We start from the raw sequence: 24,094 nt of genomic DNA on the forward strand, positions 1-24,094 counted from the left end.
GTTTTCGATAGAATTACCAGCCGTACTCGAGTGAATTTCCCATCGGATTTGTCCGGACAAGATCAAGTCTCTTAGTTCAGTATTTCCCATTTCATCCTGTGTAGCTTCCAGAGATCCGACAGTCCAAATCTCATTTGGCACGTACACATTGATATCCAGTTGCATGGACATACTGAGGCACTCAACCTCTTTCATGAAAGCTGCTTTTTTCATAAGTTGTGTTTCGCTAACCTGTCAGTACCGTTTTGGCTAACTAACTCATCTGTAAGTATTTAGATTTTTCATGCGGTTCATTTGAGTGATTATTATTCGAATACGGAAGTCAATATTTGCAGGAATAGTATTTTGAGAGTGTGAAAGAAGCACTTGTTGGTACTTTATTGCTTGCCCACAGCACCACATCCCAGAGAAGACTGGGTACTTCAAGACCGGTGGGGCATCGTCATCTGCCAGTGGGGCAGCAACCTTGGGTGCCGTGACCATCTCCCAAGTGCTTTCGCAGCGAGTCTGTGCGGTATCTGGACTGAGCGGCTCTGCCCCTCCTTCCTCGTCGGCACCCAGCGGCACCTTTCCCCTCCACTATGCACCCGTCTCGTCAGTGTTGCCCAGTCAATCATCCCCAGGGCCGGCATCAACGTCAACGGCCCTGCCCTCCTCATCTTCCTCTGCCACAACCACAGCACCGCCCTCTAGCGGACTCCATGGGATGGTCTCCACAACAAGGATAGCGCTAGCTGGTGCCAGGGGACACCAGCAGATAGTGGGGCCAAAGGTGGGGCTTGCCACGTTCCCTGGGAACCCTAAGTTAGTGCTAGGTGGTGTGGTGGGAAGGGAGGAAATTGGGCGCGCTGTCTGCTCCCATCTTGTGTAGCCTCCAGACAAGAGGGGGGAAACCCCTTGAGGTCTTCACAAAGTGAAGCTATTTGAATATATTAATCCCTTGCCAACTGTCTACCTAATATACCAATATTTCAAAGTGTTGGTGCTGAGATTGTAAGCCAAAGGATGAAAATAAAATGTATTCATCACCATCTTTTAAAGTCTTTGGTTTAAGGGAACTAGGAATGGGACTTCTCTTGCACATTGATGATGGATATTTAAAACTTCGGCTAATTTCATTACTGTTACCTTAAAGCTATGATTACTAAAATAGTGGTTGGTAAAGTATTACTTTAATTTGAAAATTTAAGATTTATAAAGTAAATATAGACCTCTATGTACTTTACCATACAGACCTGTATGTCAATTCCTATCTGCCAAATAATATGTCAAAACTTTGGTGATGGAAAAGCTTTAATTTCTTTAATAGTCTCTTAAATCTAAATCAGCTGGTGGCTATCTATATTATATCTTGCAGGCGACCTCAACAAGGATTTGCTACAATGGTTGTTAGAATGTCAAGCATTGATTATTAAGTTATGAAATATAAGAAGTTGTTTATTAGTATTTAGGATATGTGGCAGGAAAATACAGATGAAAGGGTTCACATATAATGATTTGAGGATCACAAATTCTTACATTAGGAATTATGGTGATGTCGTGCATGAAGTTGTTTTTGGTATGACTGAGAGAAGTATCTTGAACTAGGATAGCGAAGGTTTTTTTATCCTTGCTTTGGGAATATTTCAATGTTGATTCTTTTTGTGAAAATTATTTTTCTCTATTTTTTTAAAATAGTTAATCATGAGGATCCATAGGAAAGCCCTTGTTCTCTTAACTTGTGTGTAAAACACGACCTATATCACTAAAATAAGCTTTTATCTCTGTGAATCTTTGTGAAATGCATTTCCTCTGAATAAGACTATGAGGAGAAACAGAAAAGTAGAAAGATTTGAGATGAAGAGTCAAGCTGTGAAAAAAACCTTAACTTTTTCGTCTCGATATGTTTTACCATGTGACTGATTATATTATGTTTGAAAATTTTGGCTTTACTAGTGTTTCTATCATATTTTCTCTGTCATGCTGGATGTTAGATTGGTATCAATTAACTTGCACTCTATGCATATATTTCCTGGCCAAGCCTTTAAGGCTGAAAAACATTTCTTTTACCACAGCAGAAAATACCTCGGTAATAAATGGACAGTGTTTCACATATATCTTCCCTCTATTTTCTGTTAAGCTCTCAATGTTTAATGATCTGCTGTAAATTAGCTATCCTATTAAAAAAAATCCTTTTGAAGTTAATGAAATGGAGGTTTTGCAAAAAAGCAATTCTTTTCATTTTTTTCCCTATGTTTTTGAATATGACCAGGAGCAGGAATATAAATATGAAGTGCTAACCCACAAAATGTTTTATGTGAAGCAAATCCTTAATAATGTCAAGGTAAACACTAGTGTTATAAGTACAATATTACGATAATGTGGCTAAGTAAAATGCTTCGGAGAAGTCTGGGGAAGGTTTCACTAACCTGGTGAGGAAATCTCACTCGAGGAAACGCGTTCTTGTCCAGATATAAGCGCCACACCCTGTATACAAGGCATATTCATAAAGTAAAGGCCGTTTAGTCACAGGAAAAAATATACTCATATGAAACACATTTTATTGGCACTTTTACTTAGCTACAAACCTACTTCACTTCTAAGCATTATTCGTACCGCTGCACCAGCTTCTTTAACCCCTCTGCATAGAAGCTCGCCGCCTGAGAGTTGAACCAAATGACAACGCCGTTTTTGAGTTCCTCTTCGGTTTCGAAACGTTGTCTACCGAGCCACTGTTTCAAGTGCAAGAAGAGGAAGTAGTCGCTTAGTGCAGGGTCAGGACTCTGTACGGGGAGGGTGGGGGCCCAAAAACTCTCATCCACCGGACATTCTTTGCTCTTTGTGGTGGTCGGTGAGCATTTTCACACAATTACACTTGCACACAATTAGTTATATCTTAGGTTTTCCGTGGCAATATTGTAGAAGTAGTGGGTCCAAGTTGAAGAAATTGTTCAGCCAGACCATTAATCATCAATCGACGATCACATTGCAGTTTTTGTTCCACTTGGGAAACTCTTTCATCAGTGAGAATCCTGGGCCTGCCACTTCGCTCTTCATCATGGACATTTGTTCGTCCATTTTTAAAATCACGGCACCATTCTCTAACCTTTCCTTCACTCATAACAGTAGGTCCATAAACTAGGCATAACTCCCGATGAATTTCAGCAGCCGACAATCCTTTTGCATATAAGAATCGTATGACAGAACAACGCACTTCGCAGCTGGCGGGATGGACGATTGTCGCGGACATTGTTGTTTGCATTCACGGGCAAGCAAATGACTTCTGAAACAAAACAAGTGCTGCTATAGCTTCTCAATGAATCAGTAGATGGCGCTGCAGGAGTAAAACTGTGTCCTGAAGCGCCAATATTTAAATATAAGTAAACGGCCCTTACTTTATGAATATGCCTCGTGTGTGTGTAAATTGTTGGCAACAAATTTCATGTCATATCCTATGGAACAACTTAATATACTGACCATAGAAGAGAATTTTTTCTTGGTGGTGATGTTTTCCCTTTTTTTTCTGTTGTCCAGGTGATAGCACAGCCCGTCCATGGGCCATCATCCATCCAGATCACCCAGGTACCAGCGCAGGTCCCATCTTCTACGTCAGCATCTGCGCAGCAGTCACACGCAGTGCCATCGAGCACCTCGACCCCAACACCATCATCATCATTGGCACCATCTCCATCACAGTCGCCCCAACATGTCCCTCTCCAGACGACCGCCACGCAACAAGGAGCTGGCCCCACCATTCACACGGTTGTTCCCATATGCGCCATGCACCAACAGGCACAACCGCAGCAGCACACACAGCATCCTGTTCAACCGCACCAAGGAACAGCTATCGCCATCACCACTGTGGTGACAAGAGCATGTAAGGATGCTTTCAGTCTCCCTCTCCTGCACTTGGACCGCGATCTTGTCGTGATCTCGTGGGTCATTAAATGTTCATCATTGAAATCGTCATTCTGAAATTTCGGTGGCTTTAGTTCACTTCCAGTCATGGTTTTCTGTTTCCTGATGGCCTTGTGGTTCTCCCAAATTATTCATACTCTTTGTTTACTGTTTCTTTGTCTCTGGAGGGTAGTAGTGTATCCATATTTTGTCCACGGTTCTGTATCAAAGCACATACTCACCAGGATTGTGCCGTTAAAGTGCAAAGCGAGCCTCTGAACCGATCAAATGATTGCATTTATATTTTCACTGAGGGCAATTGCGACACCCATCTTGCCGAGATTTTATCGCACCCAAGTTTTCGTGCAAAATTGAAAATGCTGTACCTCGTCATATGCCTTTAGCTTCATCCACTTGGTTCAAAACCACATGAACTTTGATTAGCCAAACAATCGAAGCAATAGTGTGGATTTTTTCAGTCATTTCGGAGGAAGTCACTTCCCCTGAACATCCCCAATGATGTTCATGATTTGTCGACGTATGGCCACGTTTAAACCCATTCACCCAATTGTAAACAGTAATGAGTGCAGGACCAGATGTGCTATTATCTTCATCCAACTCTGATTTGATCTGCACCTGTGTTAGGCCCTTTAGATAGAAGTGATCAATCACTGCATGAAACTCATTTTTTGCCATTTTCCTAAATGACAGTTTGTTGCTTCAGTCAACTATGGAAATGAAACCAATTGATGTTTATAGCTGATACTTCAATCACAGTCTAGTGAGAGATGAAGCTTACTAAAACCAAACCTTTTCTCATACCACGAGCACCATTTCATGGATTTTCACAGGACTTAATGAATGAGCCACATAGATTTTGTTTCTTGTGCTCCAGGCGGTTCACATGGCTGAAAGGAGCGAGATGCGGGAGCAAGAAGTCTTCCGTGATAAATATGACTCTTGTTTCAACTCCATATTCGAATCAGTGGTAGGTGAGGTGCTATCTCATGGTGGAATATGAACGTTTTATTTGAACACGTTTTGTTCTTTCACATACTTTTCACCTCCCTCTTTCCTCTCGCAAGAGTTTTTCTAAGTTCTGCAGCAGATTGTTGGTCATTAAAACATTTTTGCGGTACTATCTTACCTACCTTTCTTGATGCCAGGGACTTTGAGTAAGGATGTTAAGAAAAGACTCGTAAAAACTTTGATATGGAGCATAGCTATGTACGGCGCGGAAACGTGGTCATTGAAGCAGGAGGATAGATGTAGACTGGAGGCTTTTGAAATGTGGGTGTGGAGAAGAATGGAGAAGGTGAAATGGACAGAGAAGAAAACAAATGAGGAAGTACTTGGTATGGTGGGCGAAGAGAGGGGTTCGCTGGGAGCAATCCTATGGAGGCAGGAAAAGTGGCTGAAGGGGGTATTGACCGGTAGCGGGATGTTGAAGACTGTGATAGAGGGGAGAATGTTGGGCAAACGAGGAAAGGGAAGGAACAGGATAGGGATGTTGGACGGGATGACGGGAGGAAGAAAGTACTCAGAGATGAAGAGGGACCTGATATAGAGTAGGATGATGGATTTTGTGTTTTGTTAGGAGTAATAAAATATTTGGTTGGTAGTTAGTTGTGTCCATCCAAAAACCTACCTTAACCGGTGGATTACCTAATAATAGTAATAATAATCTTACCTACCAGGCAAAATTATTCAACAGTATGCTTCACACTGATTTGGTTTACCTTCGAATTTCCATCAATATTATAATTTGATGTTTTCAAACATGAGATGTTTCATTCAAGTCTTTTTTTTTATTTATTTAGTACTAATCTAAATTGAGTAAAGTTTCTATCTTTTCATCGGACTCGTAAGCATGAGTGTAACAACAAGGAAAATCCACCAATGCAGGAATGGAGCCCAAGACCTCTTGTTACATAGTCGCGACTGATGCCAAATGTATAGGCTGACCTTAAGGGGATAACAACATAGCATTTGTTAAATTTAAAAATAATTGGAATGCGACACTTACTTAGGTTATGAGTATCCTTTATTATCATATATTCCATTCCATATATATAATCCATTGTAGAAATCCCCACCATCACGTGTTGTCATCTTTGATTCTTTGGCCAATCAGAAAGACACACTGCAATCAAAATAATCATGTCATTGTGGGCTTTTCTGAGTAGATGAAATGTGCAGAGGGTGATGGTTTCATTTTTTTACTGTAAAGTTGGCAAAATTGCCTGTGCATCGGATATTTATGATGTTTTAGGTGAGCCAGTTGTCGATTCTGGGTCTGAAGGAGTGGAAAAAAGTGTGAATCCAAATTGTGAACCATCCACGAATAGTTCCTGTGGCAGGATGGTATAAATACTAGTTTCTTTTTCAGGACTAAATTAAAAATATCATTTGAAACCCACAAATGACAGTGTTTCTAGGTAAGTGTGCTGACTTATGGGGCTAGCCCTCTAAGCATTAAAAAATTGCTCATTGGAAAAAGTACAATTTACCATAGTTTTCTCTTGAAATCAGTGGAAAGCAACAATAAGAAGAACTAATTACGTGGAGTTTGTGACTGCCATGGTGAAGTAAGTTATTAGGGTAGGCAACGGACAGCTTATGGTTATTTCATTAAAAGAGAATTAGCCTGATCTATTAATGAAAGCCAAACAAGAGGTCATGTAATTTAACGTCCAACCTGATGGATGGCACCCTGCATCTTGAAGTGCTCCCTACATGGCATCCCAAATAGGGATCAGGGTATTCTCCAACTGCCACAATTCCAACCTGTGCCATTGGGGTTTGAACGGACCCACGAATTACTTCACCAACCCAATCCCCCAAGTGCCTATCATGGTTATCCATTGCCATCAAGTACCATGTCATGAATACTTATGGCGTCTTTTTTTTATCATCTCTGAGATGGATTATGGATTTGCCCCATATTTCATTGCAGTTACCTATACGGGTCCAACAGTGCCAGGGACGGTGGTGGCCGGTCAGACACTGGGCCGTCCAACGACAATGCTCTCGGTTCCCGCCATTCCCTCCGCATCGGCAATAATGTCTACCACATCATCGCCATCCCCCCTGGCGACGGCCACGCCTCCCACCACGACAGCGCCAGGCAGCGTTCCCGTTGGGAAAGTGTTCACCTCTCCGCTCGCGACGCTGAGCCTCGGGCGAGTTGGGCTGGACGTTACATCATCAGGTGACCACACAGGGCACCAGCCACTGGTGTCACTACAGCACCAAGCAACACAAGGGGTCTACATTCACACGAGCCATCCGAGGGCATCACCAGGTGAGGTTAAATAGTACTATTGATGAGGGGACGACTACACCAATGATTCGGTCTGTTTTGTGAAGCACACATTGTGTATGGTGTAACGGATGTGGATTGGTGGCATAAATGTGCCGTCATATATCCTGTAAAGAACCTGTGGACAAAATAATTGGGAAACTTAATAGTGTGTGTATATATGAGACTTATGTTTAATAACATAAGGGCTTACAATTCTTTAGAAGTCACTCTCACCTGCAATGTTTCAATGGGAATACACATGGAAAAATATAATGCTCCATTTTTAAGGAAATTTGTCTTCTGTTGATTTGTGGTAGGTGAATAAGTAGCTAGAGGAGAGAATTTATTAGGCACCCCGTAGACCTAATTTGAATACAACGCTGACATTTAGTATCCATCAAGGAAAGTGTTAATTAAGAAATTATATCTATCACTTTGGTTTGTGAAAAACCAATATTTTTTGTTCTGATTCAGAATTGTTGGGTTTCAACATAGAAATTTTTCCTATCAGTTCCAGATTTTTTTCTCTAAAATACGCAACTTCCATGGATACTATCTCCAAAGTTGCCACTAATGTAAGGAAAAAAATGCTTCAATTTCCCTCAGAACAGGTGTAATGAGCAGGGAATCTCTTAAGAACTAAAAGGAAATATGTTTAGTTTAACTCATTGCGGTCACAACTCCCTGCCATAGCGTGTAATGGTCAGACAGGATCTTTTGGACCCCATGCCAAAAAAATGGCTGTCATTCATCTTTGATTCTGTATTTCTTTGTGTCCTTAAGGCAAAATCTTGGAAATTCAACTGTACATACTATAATATGTGCTTTCTATGATACCCCATTTGGACCTATGCAGAATTTTTATTGTTTATATCATAAATTTACAGTGTAAAAAATCCTGCAAAAATTCACCTTTTTTTTTGAAGTAGGTCATTATAAAATATCCAAATTTTAGTTTTTTTTTCAATAAATTTTGAGAGGTAGACTCCCAAGATAATATCCTTTCGAAATAAGACCAACTCCGGTGCTGAAAAGAAGAATATTTTTTCTTGAAAGATTGGAGCACTGAATTTTAAGCGTAATTGTGCAAACCATATAGGGGGATAATTACTGACACACATTATAAAATTAAATAATTTTGTCCAATTAAAAAAAATTAATTTAATTTGATAAATTGTCTGACAAATGCACTCAAAAAAGTACCTGAAATATGGTCAAAACCCCACCCTATTTGTTGCCTGAGTAAGCATGGCATTTGTCACAGGTGATGGGGCGCAGGGACACTGCATCTTGGTGTTTTTATGATGATACCTCTTGTAGATCATAGCTGGAAACCGAGGCCTTGCATTTAAATTGCAGTGCAGTGTGTCTTCATGCAAAATCGATGAAATACCCGTGTGAATACATTGAGAGGTACGACGTATTCTTCTGCCGATTTTTAAAATAAGGGTTCCCCAAACTCATGACAGCTTTTTCGAGCAATTCCTTGCCTATTATTGTTTGGTTGATATCATTTCTAATACATAATCACTTTAAAAGAACGTGTGCGTTCACTTTAGCTGGGTCGAGCATCCCCTAGAACATCTGCCGTATGGCCATCGACACTTTCTTCTCCCGCCGACTGTGTGAAAGTGACAGAGCCAATTGGAAGTGTCAGTGCCACATTTCATTTTGAATTATAGAGCAAAGTGTTGCATGGCCTATCATTCTCAACGTTGTTCAAAGTTTCATACGATGAGGCAACCAGAATAATTTCGGTTCAGTTTAAATGAAATCAACGCCATGTTATTTGTAAAACAAAATATTTAGTGGCCTGTTGAAAACGACTCTGCAATAATCGAGTCAAAAAAAACTCCACGCACTTACTGCAAATATACAATTTCTCTTTAAAATGGATTTGTTTTATGTAGTTAAATTGATTTGTAAAGTTATATAACCATAAAGTAGAAAATGAGGACAATAGGACTTGGTGTTATGTGTCTATCAGTGCCTAATGACATTAATATTTAAAGATTTTATTAAGAAATTTACATGTGTTCATTTCTATCCATTGTGTATATAAAATTGTGTTTCCCATTTTATTTTCTACAGAATTTTTTCAGGATAAATTGGGTAATGTTTAATTCTAATCGCTAATTTTTGCACCCACCTGATATTTTACTGAATTCATCTGAAAGTAATGTAATTAGGTTTGAATTGTTTCCTGTCTGTAAAGCTGTTTCTTCGACAAATGTTGCTGTTTACCTGGAAACTCTTTTGTTTTTCTAGAATTTAGTAAAAAGAGGAGGCGCATGGTTGGTAGATCATAAAACATGTGTGCATTAATGTTTTGCTTAAAACATTAATAACATGGTTTAACCATAATGGAATTTTTTCCGAGTATTAAGGGAGCAAGCAAGAGTGGTGACAAATTGTAGAGATAATTTCCCAAAATACAATAATAGTATACCAATAGTGCTTCCGAATTCTATTTCTGGTTGCAATGGGTAATGTAGTGTTCTCTCCACTAAAGTTCCTTACAATGTTAAGACAGATGTCAAAATTGGTTCTGTTGTAACTGGTATGACCTTTGACTCACTAGTATTAATTTGAGAATTTGTTTGATCCATAAATTTTAAAGTCCAAAATTAGAAATTCTCTAATAAATCTGGATTTGGGAAAACCATTGAAAATTTAGGGTCTTTTCAAATTTTCATGAGATGCTGGGAAGAAAAGAATATAAGTGAAAATGTTTGCAGTTGTCATCTTGTTTACATGGTGTTTAAAACCCTATTGTTTAATATATATTTTCTTAAATTTCAAATTATCATACTATATGCATTTTATTGGTATTGTACCGACAGTAAATTATGGTATCATCCCATTTTTAGGAGTATGTCAATGGCACTGTGTTGTCAGGGGATCAATAGTGAAGGGAACTACTTTGCCTCTTGAATTTAGTATGATGTGGGATTCAGAAAGATATAATTGTTGACGAAATTAATTACTCCTGTCATGCCGTAAATTAAAGCAATGCAAAGAATTGGATGGACATAGTCCGAGTAGCCATAAATTAATTAAATGTTTGTCTTCAGGCTGGCAAAATTTCTGCATGAGCAAAGGAAGCCGTAAACTTGCCGTCAGTGCTTAAATAATGAATAAATGTGAAATTATTCAGGATATTTCAATGTGTTCACAAAATCTGTGACATACAACCCTTAAGGTTTGTTAACTTTGTCATGATATTTTACAGGCTCGTTTGTATTAGAACATTTTCAAAACCATTATGGAAGTGAGACTTTTGTAACGGTCTTTTTTGTATACTTTGATTGCATTACTTCTGCATCACTCCAATATTAACTACCTTCTGAAGAGACAAGGAGAAAAGGGAGCATTCGACTCCAGGGGTATACCATGGGCTTAACAGGACTGTTACCCATCTTCTGTAAATCATTTCCTGTGCACCATTTCCACCTCTTTCACTTTTCCAATAATGTATTCGTCCCTCTCCTTCTTTTTCCTAGCTTGAACTTTCTACTTTCCCTCATCTTCACACCATGTTTGTGACACCTGAGGGAGGTACTCCTTCCAGTTTACTTTTTGTTTCACCAGACTCGCTCAAATTATTCGAATACTAACAAAACAAAATTTAATTTAATCTGATTACTCTGCATCTGATAGATGCGTGATTCAATGCAATGTGGTATGTCAATGGAGGCTTTGCAACAATTCGGTGTGCACCTATAAAAATATGTGCTATGAAAGTTTCTCACTCTATTGATGGACCTTTTGTTTGTGGATGTAGATTGATTTGAGGGCAGAGAATGTGCTGGCATGCCTTGAACAGTCTTAATTTGTAGTAATGGCAGTTATAATTCAGCTCCGATATTCATTTAAATACATTAAAGTTTTTCAAGCGATGGTTGATATGTGTAACCTCTTGTGGTGTGTGATGCATTGTTTTGGTCGTATGCATCGAAGAGATTAGCTAAGATCGAAAGCATGAATTAGTACAACCTCCCATTTTATGGCAGTTTTGCAAACTATGAGATTTTGGAAGATATGGATTTGTTTTTCAGACATACTTTTATCGTCATCATGATATCCTGAATAAAATTTAAGTATTTGGTGATGTGTACTCATATGTGTATAAAAAACTAGCCAATATATCAAATTATATAATCACTAGCTCTGAGTTTGTACCATTTGCACCTCGACAATTTTTCAAACAAATCTGAGCATGTGGTTATTGAAAGCAAAACATTTTTTCAAATGTTACAGGACATAATTTAAAATTTTGCATGCCAAAGGAGAATTTGCCTCAATGTTTTCTGAAAATGATGATATGTGAAAGTTTCTGACAATATTGGTGGACCTTGTCTTTGTGAATGTAGATTGACTGATGGGCAGAGGGTGTACAGGCATACCTTGCACAATCTTGATTTGTTGTAATCGCAATTACAAGTTATTACAATGTAACTAACCCTAAAAAAAAAATCACTCACCATATTTAACTCTTAACCATTATCAATGGTGATTTTGGAATTGCTAATAAGCAAATTCCTATGACTTAGAAGATAGCATAGCCATTGCTGTGGGTGTTGAATATCATAGTTATTGAGTTATTAACCATGTGTAAGTCAAATTGTTGATAGTGAGGCATGCATTTTTACCCACAGTGGTCATTTGATATACTAGGTATTCAACATTTGAGTCAAAATAGAAATCTTGAAATTGCTAACATATTTCATGTCCAAACATATATTTTCCATTCGCCTGTGTATATGTACACCTCTCTAAACGTGAATCCTTTTTGTGGCTTGCTTGTTTTCGGTAGGACTCAACTGTTTCAGTTGGATTACAGCGCCAGCATGGATCATCAACGGATTGTGATTTAAGTTCTGAATATCACAGAATGTGACCGTTTTGATTGATATGTCAGCATAGATCAACAAGATCCTGAGCAGCTAGACGAAATGATTAAAAGCAGCTTAAGGGGGCCTGTAATTAAATCAAATCCATTGTGTTTGCTTAAAAATAATTGATATCCTGATAATATATAAATCTGAAAATTACTTTGTTTGTTAGAGTACACGTCACACCAAGACGGTACTGAGTAAGGGCTTCTATATTTTTGCATAAATAGGGTAAAAATGCACAAAGTAACGCAGGCTGGATCCAATTTTGATTTATACTTTTCAGGAAATTTTTTAGAAAAAAAAACTTATTTTTTTTTTAAAGAATATTTTTTCAGCATATGATTGATTTTAATAAGATTTCAGATATAATTTCAATTTGTTCAATGTGGAGGATCAGCAGCAATAAAACCAGCTAAAAATTCTTTTGCTAGCTATTTAATCATGTACACATGTATATTATGATTCAGACAAACAAGGAAGAGGCAGGAATAGTATAAGGATGTTGGAACAGAATGGAGGAAGGAAGTTTGCAGAGATAGAGGGGCTTTGTTGTGATGTTGGATTGTGTTTTTTTATGAGAGACAAGCTAATTGTTGCTGTACTGTTTCATAGTTTGTGTCCATCAAAAACATAACTTAACCATTAGATAACTGGTAATAATAGTAATTATATTATGAATTAAACTGACAGCTGGGCAGATGCTTTATACGATGTTACTTAGTACAACTGCTACCGAGAAAGTTGATAGTCTTGAAGTATTTCTTTAAGAAATAACTCTAAAAGAAAAATGTCCAAGCTATGAATGTTTTGCATAAAGCTGTACTGCAATAGCGATCAAATGACATGCTTTGATGTTTTTTTATGATAGCGGTGTTTCCGAATAATGGCGAATATTAATAAAAGCTATTATTTATTAATAATTATTTATATTTTTGCATACACATTACAACACATCTTACACGTATAAATAAAGAGGTCCTTAATATGATTTAAAAGCAGTTACAGCTGTAGGGATTAATTGGTCCTGCAAAGCTGGGCATAGCAGTTAAGTTTTTATATTGATATAAGAGAAGATAAAAGTATTGACATTTAAAATATTATAATGAAAGAATAACTGGAATCAGATGAAGAAAAATCTGCCCAAGTCTAGACTAGACCAATCAGGAGAGTATATTACAAGGAATAGCATGAGTAGTAATTCATATAAAATAGATGAGGTGGGATTGTTCCACATATAGTATTCTTGCCTGAAAAAATGCTTAATGTCCAGTAGAAGGTGGGGAGCATGGGGATCACTGTACTGTTCAGAAATCAAATTTTAATTGTCCACTCCTGGGTTAGATTAACTCAAAGCATAAAATAGATATCGCCAACGAGACGAAATCAATATTTTATGACAATGTTAATATCTCTAATTTTTTTTCATTATCAATCAGAATGTGGTGACATTAAAGAAGCGAATACCTTAGTTTGACACTAGGTAAAAGTATTTATGAAAATATCATGCTGTAGTCAGTGTCCTAATAACTGAAATGTTACAAGCTCATGTTTTGACATTGCTCATGTGGGTTTGTTAGGTATATGATTTGTGTGTATATTAATAGAAGCTTTTAATATAAGTTTTTATCAATATTTTAGGCAAAGATGTAGATAATTGTATGTCAACATTTGTGACCATAACAATCACCAGTTTTGGGAAATTAATATTAATAAAACTGCTAGTCTCTCATATCTGTGATAAACTTCACCGAGTCATTGTTCAGATATGTGCTCCACGTACAAAAAGTCCATCCAGAATACATGTCGACAACACATACAATTTGACCAGACAAAACCCGTGGTGCCTTAACCCTTCCTCAGCAACTGCAACTTAGTATATGGATTGATGCTCATTGCATGCTTAAAAAATAAATGGGGTTAGAAATTCTCCATGAAGTTCAAAGTAGGGTAATTTTGATTGTTAATTTATTTAGTAATAATTCTAAAATAGTTTAGTTTTGACCCTTTACATTTGGACTATAAGCATGAAATAACTAGGACCACCATAAGCATCCAAGCCCTAAGTGGAGGAATATCCATTTAGCCGGGAATCGAACCCATGACCTCAGGATTGACAGGCTAGGACTTTACCCCCGTACCACTGAGATTTGCAAAAGGTAACTTACTTTTGGATTTTGGTATAATAAGAGATGCCCTTGCGTTACTCGTGTTTCTATCAAGTACCTATCGAATGGTAACTCAAAGTAGTCCCTCTTATGACTATTCCTGCTAATGCCACAGTTTTCCTTTATACCAGAGGTGGACGAGTCAAAAAAAGGGCAGAGTATATACCTTGCTTGTACATGAGGGAGTTACTAATGTGCCCTTGTCTTCAGAAACTCTTCCGTTGCTAACACATGCTTCTGAAATGATTGGAAAAAATGTTATCCACAAACTTTTCAGTCTCTTCATTCGATGCAAATAATATTACCACGAAATCGTTTAAGTAAAACACTACAGTATTCCTCTTGGCTAAAAGGCACCCTTCCAGTACTCATGATGAGGGTGGAAAATTGAGATTCGATGCTACTCAAGATAAGCGTGGGCCCCTTAAGCTGCAAGTTTAGGAAAATGAGATTTTCCAGATTTTCAGAATTCCCTGAAATACATGGACCATTATATGGCAGGCAATGACCCTAAGCAAAGGTACGTAAGTAATGTACTTAGTGTGAGAGTTTTCACACTCTCTGAATTCATAGAAATTGAAATAGATATCTCATGACAGCACGGGGGAAGAGTATGACGAACTAATGGACAGGGAATAGCATGCTTCTTCCACAGGAAAGGGTGTTGAGGGTGTGCAGGAAAGGGAAAGAGAGAAAGTACATCCACAGTGCACTACTTCCAATTAGCAGCAATGAGCAAATGAACTACTTCCCTGTCTGCTCATAATAGCAATGAAAAATCAAAATGTGGCCGGCAGGTAATACGAGGGTCATCCGGAAAGTAGTACCCGTTCGTGAAATAAAGACACAAAAGTAAATATTAACAAACATAAAAAATTTTATTTGAAAGAGGATACTTTAAACTACTTCTCAACATAATCTCCAAGCAAATTAAGGCATTTGTCATAACGTGTGACAAGTTTCTGTATTCCTGCTGCATAGTCCTTCGCCGCCAGCTCATTGAGATACGCGAGGGACCCATCTTGCACAAATTTTTGCATAATGCAGATGGTGTTTAACAATTTCATGAACAATTGTTCGAGAAACATTGGGAAAATGCTCACAGATGTCATCAATTGTGACGCGCCGATCGTTCCTCACGAATTCGTCAACTGAGCTCACCAGTTGGTCTGTAATGACAGACGGTCTCCCCGAACGCTCATCGTCGTGTGTGTTCCCCCTCCCCATGTTGAAGTTGCGACACCACCGCCGAACAGACGACTCGTCCATTACATTGTCTCCATACACCTCCTTTAATTGGCGATGAATATCACATGGGCGAACGTTTCTTGCATTGAGGAATTTAATCACTGCCCTCACTTCACAACTGGCGGCGTTCTCAATTTTTTTAAACATTGTAAACAATCACAGAAACAACACAGGCAATGCTAGCGTCACGCAACTTGGCTCAGAGAAGGCAGACAAGCCACTGAAGCTATCTGACCTCGTCCAGCGGCTACTCGCGTCGTCAGCACTTCATGCGGCACGAACGGGTACTACTTTCCGGATGACCCTCGTATGTGGGTCAGTGCAACAGACCAGCCCTGTTGAAGACCCCCCCTTGTGGACAAACTTTCCATCTTAAGTGGCAATGCATTCTATATCAAATGATAAATTCACGATAAATAATTATTAATTGTGACCTGGTTGATAATTCTTGTATCTGTCGTATAAAATGCTCACGTGATGGCTATGCTGTTGAGAAAGTGACAGGAATTAGCTAACTGTGGTGATTATGAAATTGGCATTTGTAATAATCAGACCTCAATTTAGTGAGTTGTTGTTTTGTCTGAAGGGATTGTGAGCACTTAAATGATACAGGGTGGCCATTCAGTTAAGGATAAATGGGTAAAATGTCAGGTATTACTATTCTTGTCAAACATTTTCGTTTGATATGGGGGAAAAGTGAATTTTTCAAAAAATCAGGAATTTGACCTGATCCTGAACAGGGATGATAAATTTGGAAGTTGGGAATTACCAGTGAGATTGATGTTGGCATTATACGTGTAACATCGCAATGTGTTAGCTGTAAGCCATAATGCATCCAACCCTTGACTCAAGATGAAATACTAGCCAGAGCCCGCATCTTGGTACCTGTCTGGAAAATTCTGATTTTTTTACAGTGGGAATGGAATGTGGGAATAATTCAGAAAATATTGGAAAAAATGTTCTACATTTTTCATCTTTTTATCTTTGGAGTGGGTATGGTTCAAAAAACCCGCGAGGGGTTTCGGGAAGAGAAACTTAGTAATATTTCTGGAAACATGAGAGGAAATTCACTCTTTAATTACTTCTTTTCTGAAGTGCACATTAAATATTTCTTCCAAAATTATTGAAACACAATTGGTCAAAATTAACCATTTCATATTGATGTGATGGATTGGTTGATTATATAGTATGATGCATGTGAAATATTTACATTTTTAATACTCGGAAGCAATGAATTCATGGGACTTTCAAGTTGAGTTTGATGGGATAGTTGTAGAAAAACATGATTTTTTGGACTGGAATAATTGCAAAAATCACGGCTAATAAAATCAGAGGCAACCCTAATAGTAGTGGAGACTTCTGAGTCATCATTTGTGTTCTAATTGATTTGGGATTATCCACTTTTAGAAAATACTTCATCAGACTCCTCGAGGAATCAGAAAAGGAGAAAATTGGGAAGGGTTTCCAATATTGCGAGAAAACAATTGGCCACCATGTATCATTAAGCTACTTGACTTCAGATGCTACATGAATTTGCAAGGTTTCAAGAGTGTAACAAGGTCACTAATTAAAAATAGCAATTTTCCACAAAAATAAAATTTAATGCGACCGGTTTCAATGTTACTACATCATCATCAGGTGATAGTTAAACCTCAGAGTCCAGTATATATATGATTAAAGGCAAGTAAGGGGAGGGTGGAGGGGAAGAGGGGGGAAGGTAGAAGGCAGCATGGGTGACTATGTGAGTGGGGGGGGGGAAGAGGGTTGGGGAAGAGAAGGTGCAAAGACCCTAGGAGTCCGGAGAGCGTGTCGTGGCCGAATGGAGGGGGGTGTAAATTTTATTTTTGTGGAAAATTGCTATTTTTAATTAATCATGATGTTCCACCATATCACGCCTGAAACGTCTCTTTTTAACAAGGTCACTCCATTCTCTATATATGCAGACCCTTGTTGAAAATGACTTACCCCCACCATAGGCCCTTTTTGAAAATGACTTACTCCACCATATCTCACCCCGAATCTGTCACCAAAAGATCATCTTCCTGATTTTCAGTACAATACTGCATGGCGTTGTTTTTGTGTGTCATGTGGGTATTTTTTCTCTGAACAAGAAGATAATACTTGTTACAATTCCATATTTTTAGGTTAAACTCCAAACCTTTCCCCTCTTGATGATCGGATTGGTGGTGTTGAGTGTACCGGCTTCCCATGCCGATGGCCCGGGTTCAATACCTGGAGGTGATGGATTTTTCATTGGTGGTCCAGTCCCTACTTGGGTGGAGAGTACTTCAGGAGCTGGACACCATCCGTCAGATGGGACGTAAAACTTTGGTCCCATTGGCACATCTTCCCCTGACAGTAGGCTAATGTTGAACCTGTGTTTACGTCCAGCCTGTCTCCTCCTCTCCCTCATCCCTTTGTCTTCCCAGCTACAAACACATCCTGCAAACAAATAATATCACCTGTCTTGCATATGCTCCAACCCGTGAGGGTATAGATACATAAATCATAACCATATGTCATGGCATATAAGTCGATATCATGTTTTTTTGCACGCTAATGCATGTTAAATCATATACACTCGCGTTACATGTTGTTGTGTTCGTATGATGGTCCATCAAAGAAGTCCCAGTTGCTGAAATCATTGAATTGTTCTTTGGTAACTTATCTTTTTTAAAATGGAAAAGAGCTGATTCATGGTGGAAGTCATAAGTGAATAAAATTCTTACTTGTAGGGCTTTACTAGGAAAATATTTTCTAATTGTGTCAAAGTCTTTAAGACTGATTCACAAGATGCTTATTTCAATACTGATAATGGTACCAAATTTTGCATACTTATAATTTCAACATGAAAAGTGCTAAATCATATTCAAGAAATGAGTTGAGTCAATATCGAATACTGAAAATAGAAATATGTGCGATATGTATGATCTTACTGATTCTTGAATCCAACTGCCAATCACTGATTGGTAGGGATATCATTTCAAGGGATAATCAATGAAATGCAGTGGAATTTGCATTTATTTTTTTGTGGCCTGCTGGTAAAAATGTGGTCTTGAACAAGAGGGACCGAACGGGATATCAACCATTTTACAATTAGCAAGCAATCGCAAATAATTTCCATAACTGCCAATGCCTTATATTCAGCAGCTCATTTTGCAGCATCAACAAAACTCCAGTACCATTCCTTAAGTTTCTCCTGCGAATGCAATTCCTTCCCAGATGTCTATTGTTTTGTTTTTAGGATTATAAACGTTTGCCAATTTCCATAACCCCTCATACCAAAAGTCATGTTCTCACCAATGCTATGAATGGAACCAGATGAGTGATTGCTCAATCTGAATCTAAATGCTTGTTTGAAATTCACGCATAAACACTGGCATTGATGAAAGCAGTTAGCGAAAGCAGTTGCACTTGAGCAAAAGTTGAAAGGAGAGTTGGATCGTATGAAAGGATTCATCCAAGACTCGGCATCAAGTTGGCATCAATTATTGGGTACCCTGATTTCAGTAATTGAGATAGGCATCATTGTGAAATGGTCTTAAGAAGCCAGAGAAATGCCATTTCATACCCAACTTCTCTAAAATGCATGTTGATGTCTTAAAAAAAAAAAATAATGCTCGTTATGTAAAATTCACAATTAACTCAGATTTGAGTGCAGAAGTAAGATGAAAATCACCAAGTTGCCGAGTTATTTTGTGTGTTGATTGTTGATTGTTGATTGTTTAAATATTCCCTAGCAATCTTTTAAAAAATGTGATTTATACGCCAAGATATATGGTAACTGATTGAGCTAATATTGAACACATTTTCTATTAGGAAGCCAGGTCAACTTTACTGCATAATTGGATTCCAAAATGATAACTTTTGGATTTTTTTTGTTCTACCAACCAAAACATATGCATACCACAATGTTTTGCCGAGACTTGGTTCTCAAAAAACTAGACTCAAAACCTGGGTACGTGTCTGAATCGTATTCAAGCTTCCTTCCTTTGATCTTTAATTACTCACAGCTCCGCAAATCACGACGGTTGCTCGGGGGGAGAGATCTCAGGTGGTGGCGGGGAGTAGTCCAGCCACGGTGGTCCAGCCACAGCAGCTCACGACGTCCCCATCCCCACCATCCACTCTCTCATCAACGGCTCCGTCGGCGACCAACCCATCGACGACAATCACCGTGGCGACCTCAACCAACACAGCCGCCACGTACGCCCTCCCGACCACCAGATACTACTACGGGGCGAGTGGATACACGGTGGGCGTGGCGAGGCCATTCTCGGGAACAGGGGGCAGCGGGGCAAATTCAGCCATGGCCACCCTCCCTGGGAATGCCGGCTCGTCATTTGTACCGATCCAGGCAGTCCCGGCTGCTGTCATTTCATCATCATCAGTGGCACCATCTGCGCCATCGTCAGTCGTGGCAGTTGCACCAGCATCCCCTGCATCAATCACAACAATCAGGCCGGTTGGACAGCCTGGGCTGACCACACATCAAGTCCATGGTGAGTTTTTCTTTGCTAATTCAGCATTTACGTGGTTGTTTGCCATTATGAAGAGGTTAATAGGCATAAATTGGTCGAATCCAAAATTCAATCCAATCCAAATACTTTTCTTTTTTTCCTGAATACAAAATATCCAATCAGCGGTCTTTGTTTGGGGATAAATTTTGAGTTCAGATTCTTCTTTTATCCATTTGTTGTTTTTGTTGTATCTGAATTGCCCTTTTCAGAAGAACCGAAAGCATTATATCCCTGCTTAATTTTTGAGCATGCCATTTCCATTTGTGTTTCCATTCTCCTTTCTGATATCCCTTTTCTGATTTCCCTTTGTCCTGCCCCTCTCATATTTATCCATACAATTACCACTGGACTGAGTTGATTCTGGGCTCTTATATATCGCTAAAAAATCGAGGCAAACCCTTCTGCTGTCCAAAAAACATCAGTTTTCAGGATTACATCCATATTATTACATTTGGGAGTGGTGAATTGAAGTTAATGAATTCTTAAATGTCCTTTGCTGCTATGATCTAGCATCTAAGGAATACCCTATCAGTGATACTTTTTCCCATGAAAACAATTCATTATGATTGCTTTACCTCACTTTTTACTATGAAGCAAACTTTGAGGATGAAAGTGGTTCCACCGATGAATAACTGATCTTAGCCCTTTTCCATGCGGTGGAAGTCAAACGTAATGAATAGCTGATCTTAGCACTTTTCCAGTGGGAAAGTGGTACTATCAGTTATTCATTTTGACTTCCACCACATCACACGTGAAGCTACTCAATGAAAGTTGGTATTTGTTTTAGTCATCTTTTTCTGAATTATCATCTTTTGATTTGGTTTGGTGCATAAAATAAGTAGGATGTTAAGATAGGCTCTGGCATTGCTCAAATGTCTAATGTTTTCTTATTAACAAAATCCCTTTTCCCATCTTCGCAGGCATAATGACGACAGGTTCCGGGCCAGTGCGCTTCAATCCTGTGATGGTGGTTGACTCAACAAGGAGTGCATCAGGGGCCCAGCCCTTCCTCTCGGAGGAGCAGTTCGTTGAAGTTGCTGGTACTGGAAATGGCATTGTTGGTGCTCACTTCAGTGGCTCCTCGTCTTTGCAGCCAAAGCACCCAATTACCACTCTAGCACCGCCTCCTACACCCCCTGCATCCATTGTATCTGTCCAGGCATCACCCATCAAACCAAATTCTTCACCACGACCGAGCATCTTAAGGAAAAGGGATTGCGATGGGTGAGTGATTTTTCGTAAAGGTTCTTTCGACAGTTTATACTTTTGGTGGGGAACTTTTCAATTTAAGGGTCCTTGATTAAATTGTCCAAATCCTTATTTGTTTTAGTCCATATTGGTTAGGGGTTAGATGAACCCCGAAAAATGTTGAATGGTATCATCTTTCAAAGAACTGAGCAATCACAAATCAATGTACGTCTTATAAATCGCCTTGTAATTTACACTGTTGCATTCTTCATCTCCAAATGGTGCCTACCTCTCAAATGCCATTTAGCTATCCTCTTACTGTTTTCCACACCATTATACCAGGCAACTTCCCGTGAACTCTGTTCTATGAAACTTAACCATGTCCATCTCTCTTATGTCAACCTTCCTGGTACGTTTTTCATTTGTCTTCCTCTCTGTCCATATTATTATTTTCTCTATGTTCTCAATCTATTCAATCTTTCAATAGAATCATCCCCCTTCCAAATAGACCAAATTTTTTTAAGGTTGAACACGACACTCCTTAACTAAACCTTCCGTTGGTTCTTCATCAGACCTTGAATTAATTTATACAGTGTACTCATGGTTCTTATCATCAACTTTTTCCTCTTTGTAAAATACTTGCTGATGCTATCTTCTCATAATATCTTTATCAATTTGGTCCTTTTTGCCAGCCCTGGTGGCGGCAGGGTAACGTCCTCGTCTGCCAACCAAAGGGGTCACAGGTTCGATTCCCGCGTGGGTGGATTTTCCTCCACCTAGGGCTTGGGTGTCCGTAATCATGTCCATTGTTATCATTATTATTTGTTCGATGTAAAAGGCCAAAAAAGTGCTGTTTTTGGGCTTGGGCCAAATAAATAAACAAATAATCGCTGGACACGAGATGAAAATTTGTAAGAAAGAAGGTACTCTTTGCTCCTAATGGAAATTTCCATTCAAGCTCATACAGGGTTCGTCCGGAAAATAAGTGTACTGACTCCTGGGCTGGGCGCGCCTGGAGCGGCGTGCCCAGCACCGCTCTGATGGGCTGCGATTGGAGGGGGGTATGTTGGCAAGCGACGCTGAAAAAGGCAGTCGGCTTTGAGCTGTGGTGTAGTGAGGAGCTCCGTCAACGCGAACCTCCACGCTCGACCCACGTCACGGAATGCGATGCCGAAGTTTTTGGAGCAGCGTTATTCCATCAAATTTGCGGTAAAGCTTGGGAAATCGTCTACCGAAACTGTCGGTATGATTAACCAGGCTTACGGGGAGTCAGCAATGTCCAGAAACATGATCTTTCGGTGGCACAAGATGTTCGTGGAGGGCAGAGAAGAGGTCGACGATGAGTCTTCGAGAGGTTCCCGATGATGCCTTTGCGGGAACGTTCCAGGAATGGGAACGCCGCTGGAACAAGTGTATCGACTCACAAGGGTCCTATTTTGAGGAATATTAGCTTAAGATATTTAAAAGTGTAATAAATTTTTTTTCCTGAGCTCAGTACACTTATTTTCCGGACGAACCCTGTATTGTTCAAATAATCGGCAATGACTGCCTGAGTGTTCACTAATTTGAGGCTGAGACCATTGAGTGGCAATAAATGTACAAGGGTTGTTTAAAAAGTATAGGAAATATTTTGTTCTTGACATGACTGTAGGAATGCCACACACCTGCACCATGCAGGCTCAGTGATGTTGTAGGGTCATACCTTCAACACATGCCAACCGCCAATCACCACCTGCAAGCATAAATTTCAGGCTAGATCATGTCTCTAGTGAACCCGTGTCAAGTCACTCTGTGCAAGCGCTGAAAACAATTGAACTGAAGTACTCCATCAAATGTTGTGTTAGACTGGGGAAAAGAGGTATGGAGACATTGGGCATGATTCTAAGCAGTTGGGCAGGTGACACAAGCTCTTCAAAGGCGGCAGAAATTCTGTGAAGGGCAAGCCCTGCACTGGATGGCCGTTGATTTAAGTGTGTGCATGATTGCAGATAGTATTAGCATTGATAAGATGAAAGTACACACCATTATCTCTGAACATTTGGGGATGTAAAAGATCTGCTCTAAACTTGTCCCAAAGGTCTTGACGGACGACCAAAAGTGGCAAAAGAAAAATCGCATTTTAACAATTCCAAAACACCCTCACGGTCCCAACTTGGCACCAGTAGACTATTCCCAAAAGTAAAATCCTCCCTCAAAGGATGCTACCATGGGACCCTTAGTGCCATCAAAGAAGCTTCTATGCGTACCCTTAAAGACCTTCTGGAAACCACCTTCCAGGGAGCCTTCGAATCATGGAAAAGCCGCGGGCAAAAATGTGTTGATGCTGAAGGGATGAACTTTGAAGAATTTTGAAACATTGTAGAATATCTGAAATGATTTTTCCTAAATTTTTCCCATTACTTTTAATGCAAACCTTGTTTCTCCATAAATCTCTACGTCTATTTATCCAAAGTATAATTTTTTTAATGCAAGCATGCTGTATGGTTTGCATTTCCCAAAGGTGTAATTGGTATCCATACTAAAAAGAAAGACTCGTACTTTTCCACAGATTTTATTATACGGTACAACGCGTTTCACCGACTTGCGGCATCATCAGGTACAAATTTGCAAAACAGACAGAGCAAGCATATATACCCTCAGGACAGAGTGGGGGCGGGGAGGTTTGGAAGGATTTGAGGGGGGTGGGGGCTCGCAGGTGCGTTGATGGATTGTTTTGACCATTTCCAGGCTAGTGTTTCTGAGAGGAGTGGGGAGGGGTATGGGAACAATTGCTCATTACAAAGGGTCGTGTTGGGGTTTACCAAGTGCCTTCTAATCTCTAATTGCTCGAGAGCGTCCATTTTTAATCCTTTTGGGAGCGTGTGTAATATCTCTGGGACAAAGTCCCTGCTGTGG

General features: G+C 39.4%; 1 protein-coding gene across 2 annotated transcripts in view; it reads left to right on the top strand.

Moving 5' to 3' along the window:
• The window catches only part of Sap130 (Sin3A-associated protein 130), a 66,836-nt gene that overhangs the window by 23,972 nt on the left and 18,770 nt on the right, over window positions 1–24,094 (top strand). For both annotated transcript variants that reach the window (XM_071597515.1, XM_071597516.1), the window contains exons 7-11: window positions 395–772; window positions 3,514–3,856; window positions 6,833–7,180; window positions 19,505–19,993; window positions 20,932–21,235. In XM_071597515.1, the coding sequence (XP_071453616.1) occupies window positions 395–772; window positions 3,514–3,856; window positions 6,833–7,180; window positions 19,505–19,993; window positions 20,932–21,235 (1,862 nt within the window). The remainder of the gene's footprint in view (window positions 1–394; window positions 773–3,513; window positions 3,857–6,832; window positions 7,181–19,504; window positions 19,994–20,931; window positions 21,236–24,094) is intronic.

The sequence above is a fragment of the Hetaerina americana genome, unplaced genomic scaffold, assembly GCF_022747635.1.
Source record: "Hetaerina americana unplaced genomic scaffold, ioHetAmer1.1.p SCAF_9, whole genome shotgun sequence".
NCBI lineage: Eukaryota > Metazoa > Arthropoda > Insecta > Odonata > Calopterygidae > Hetaerina > Hetaerina americana.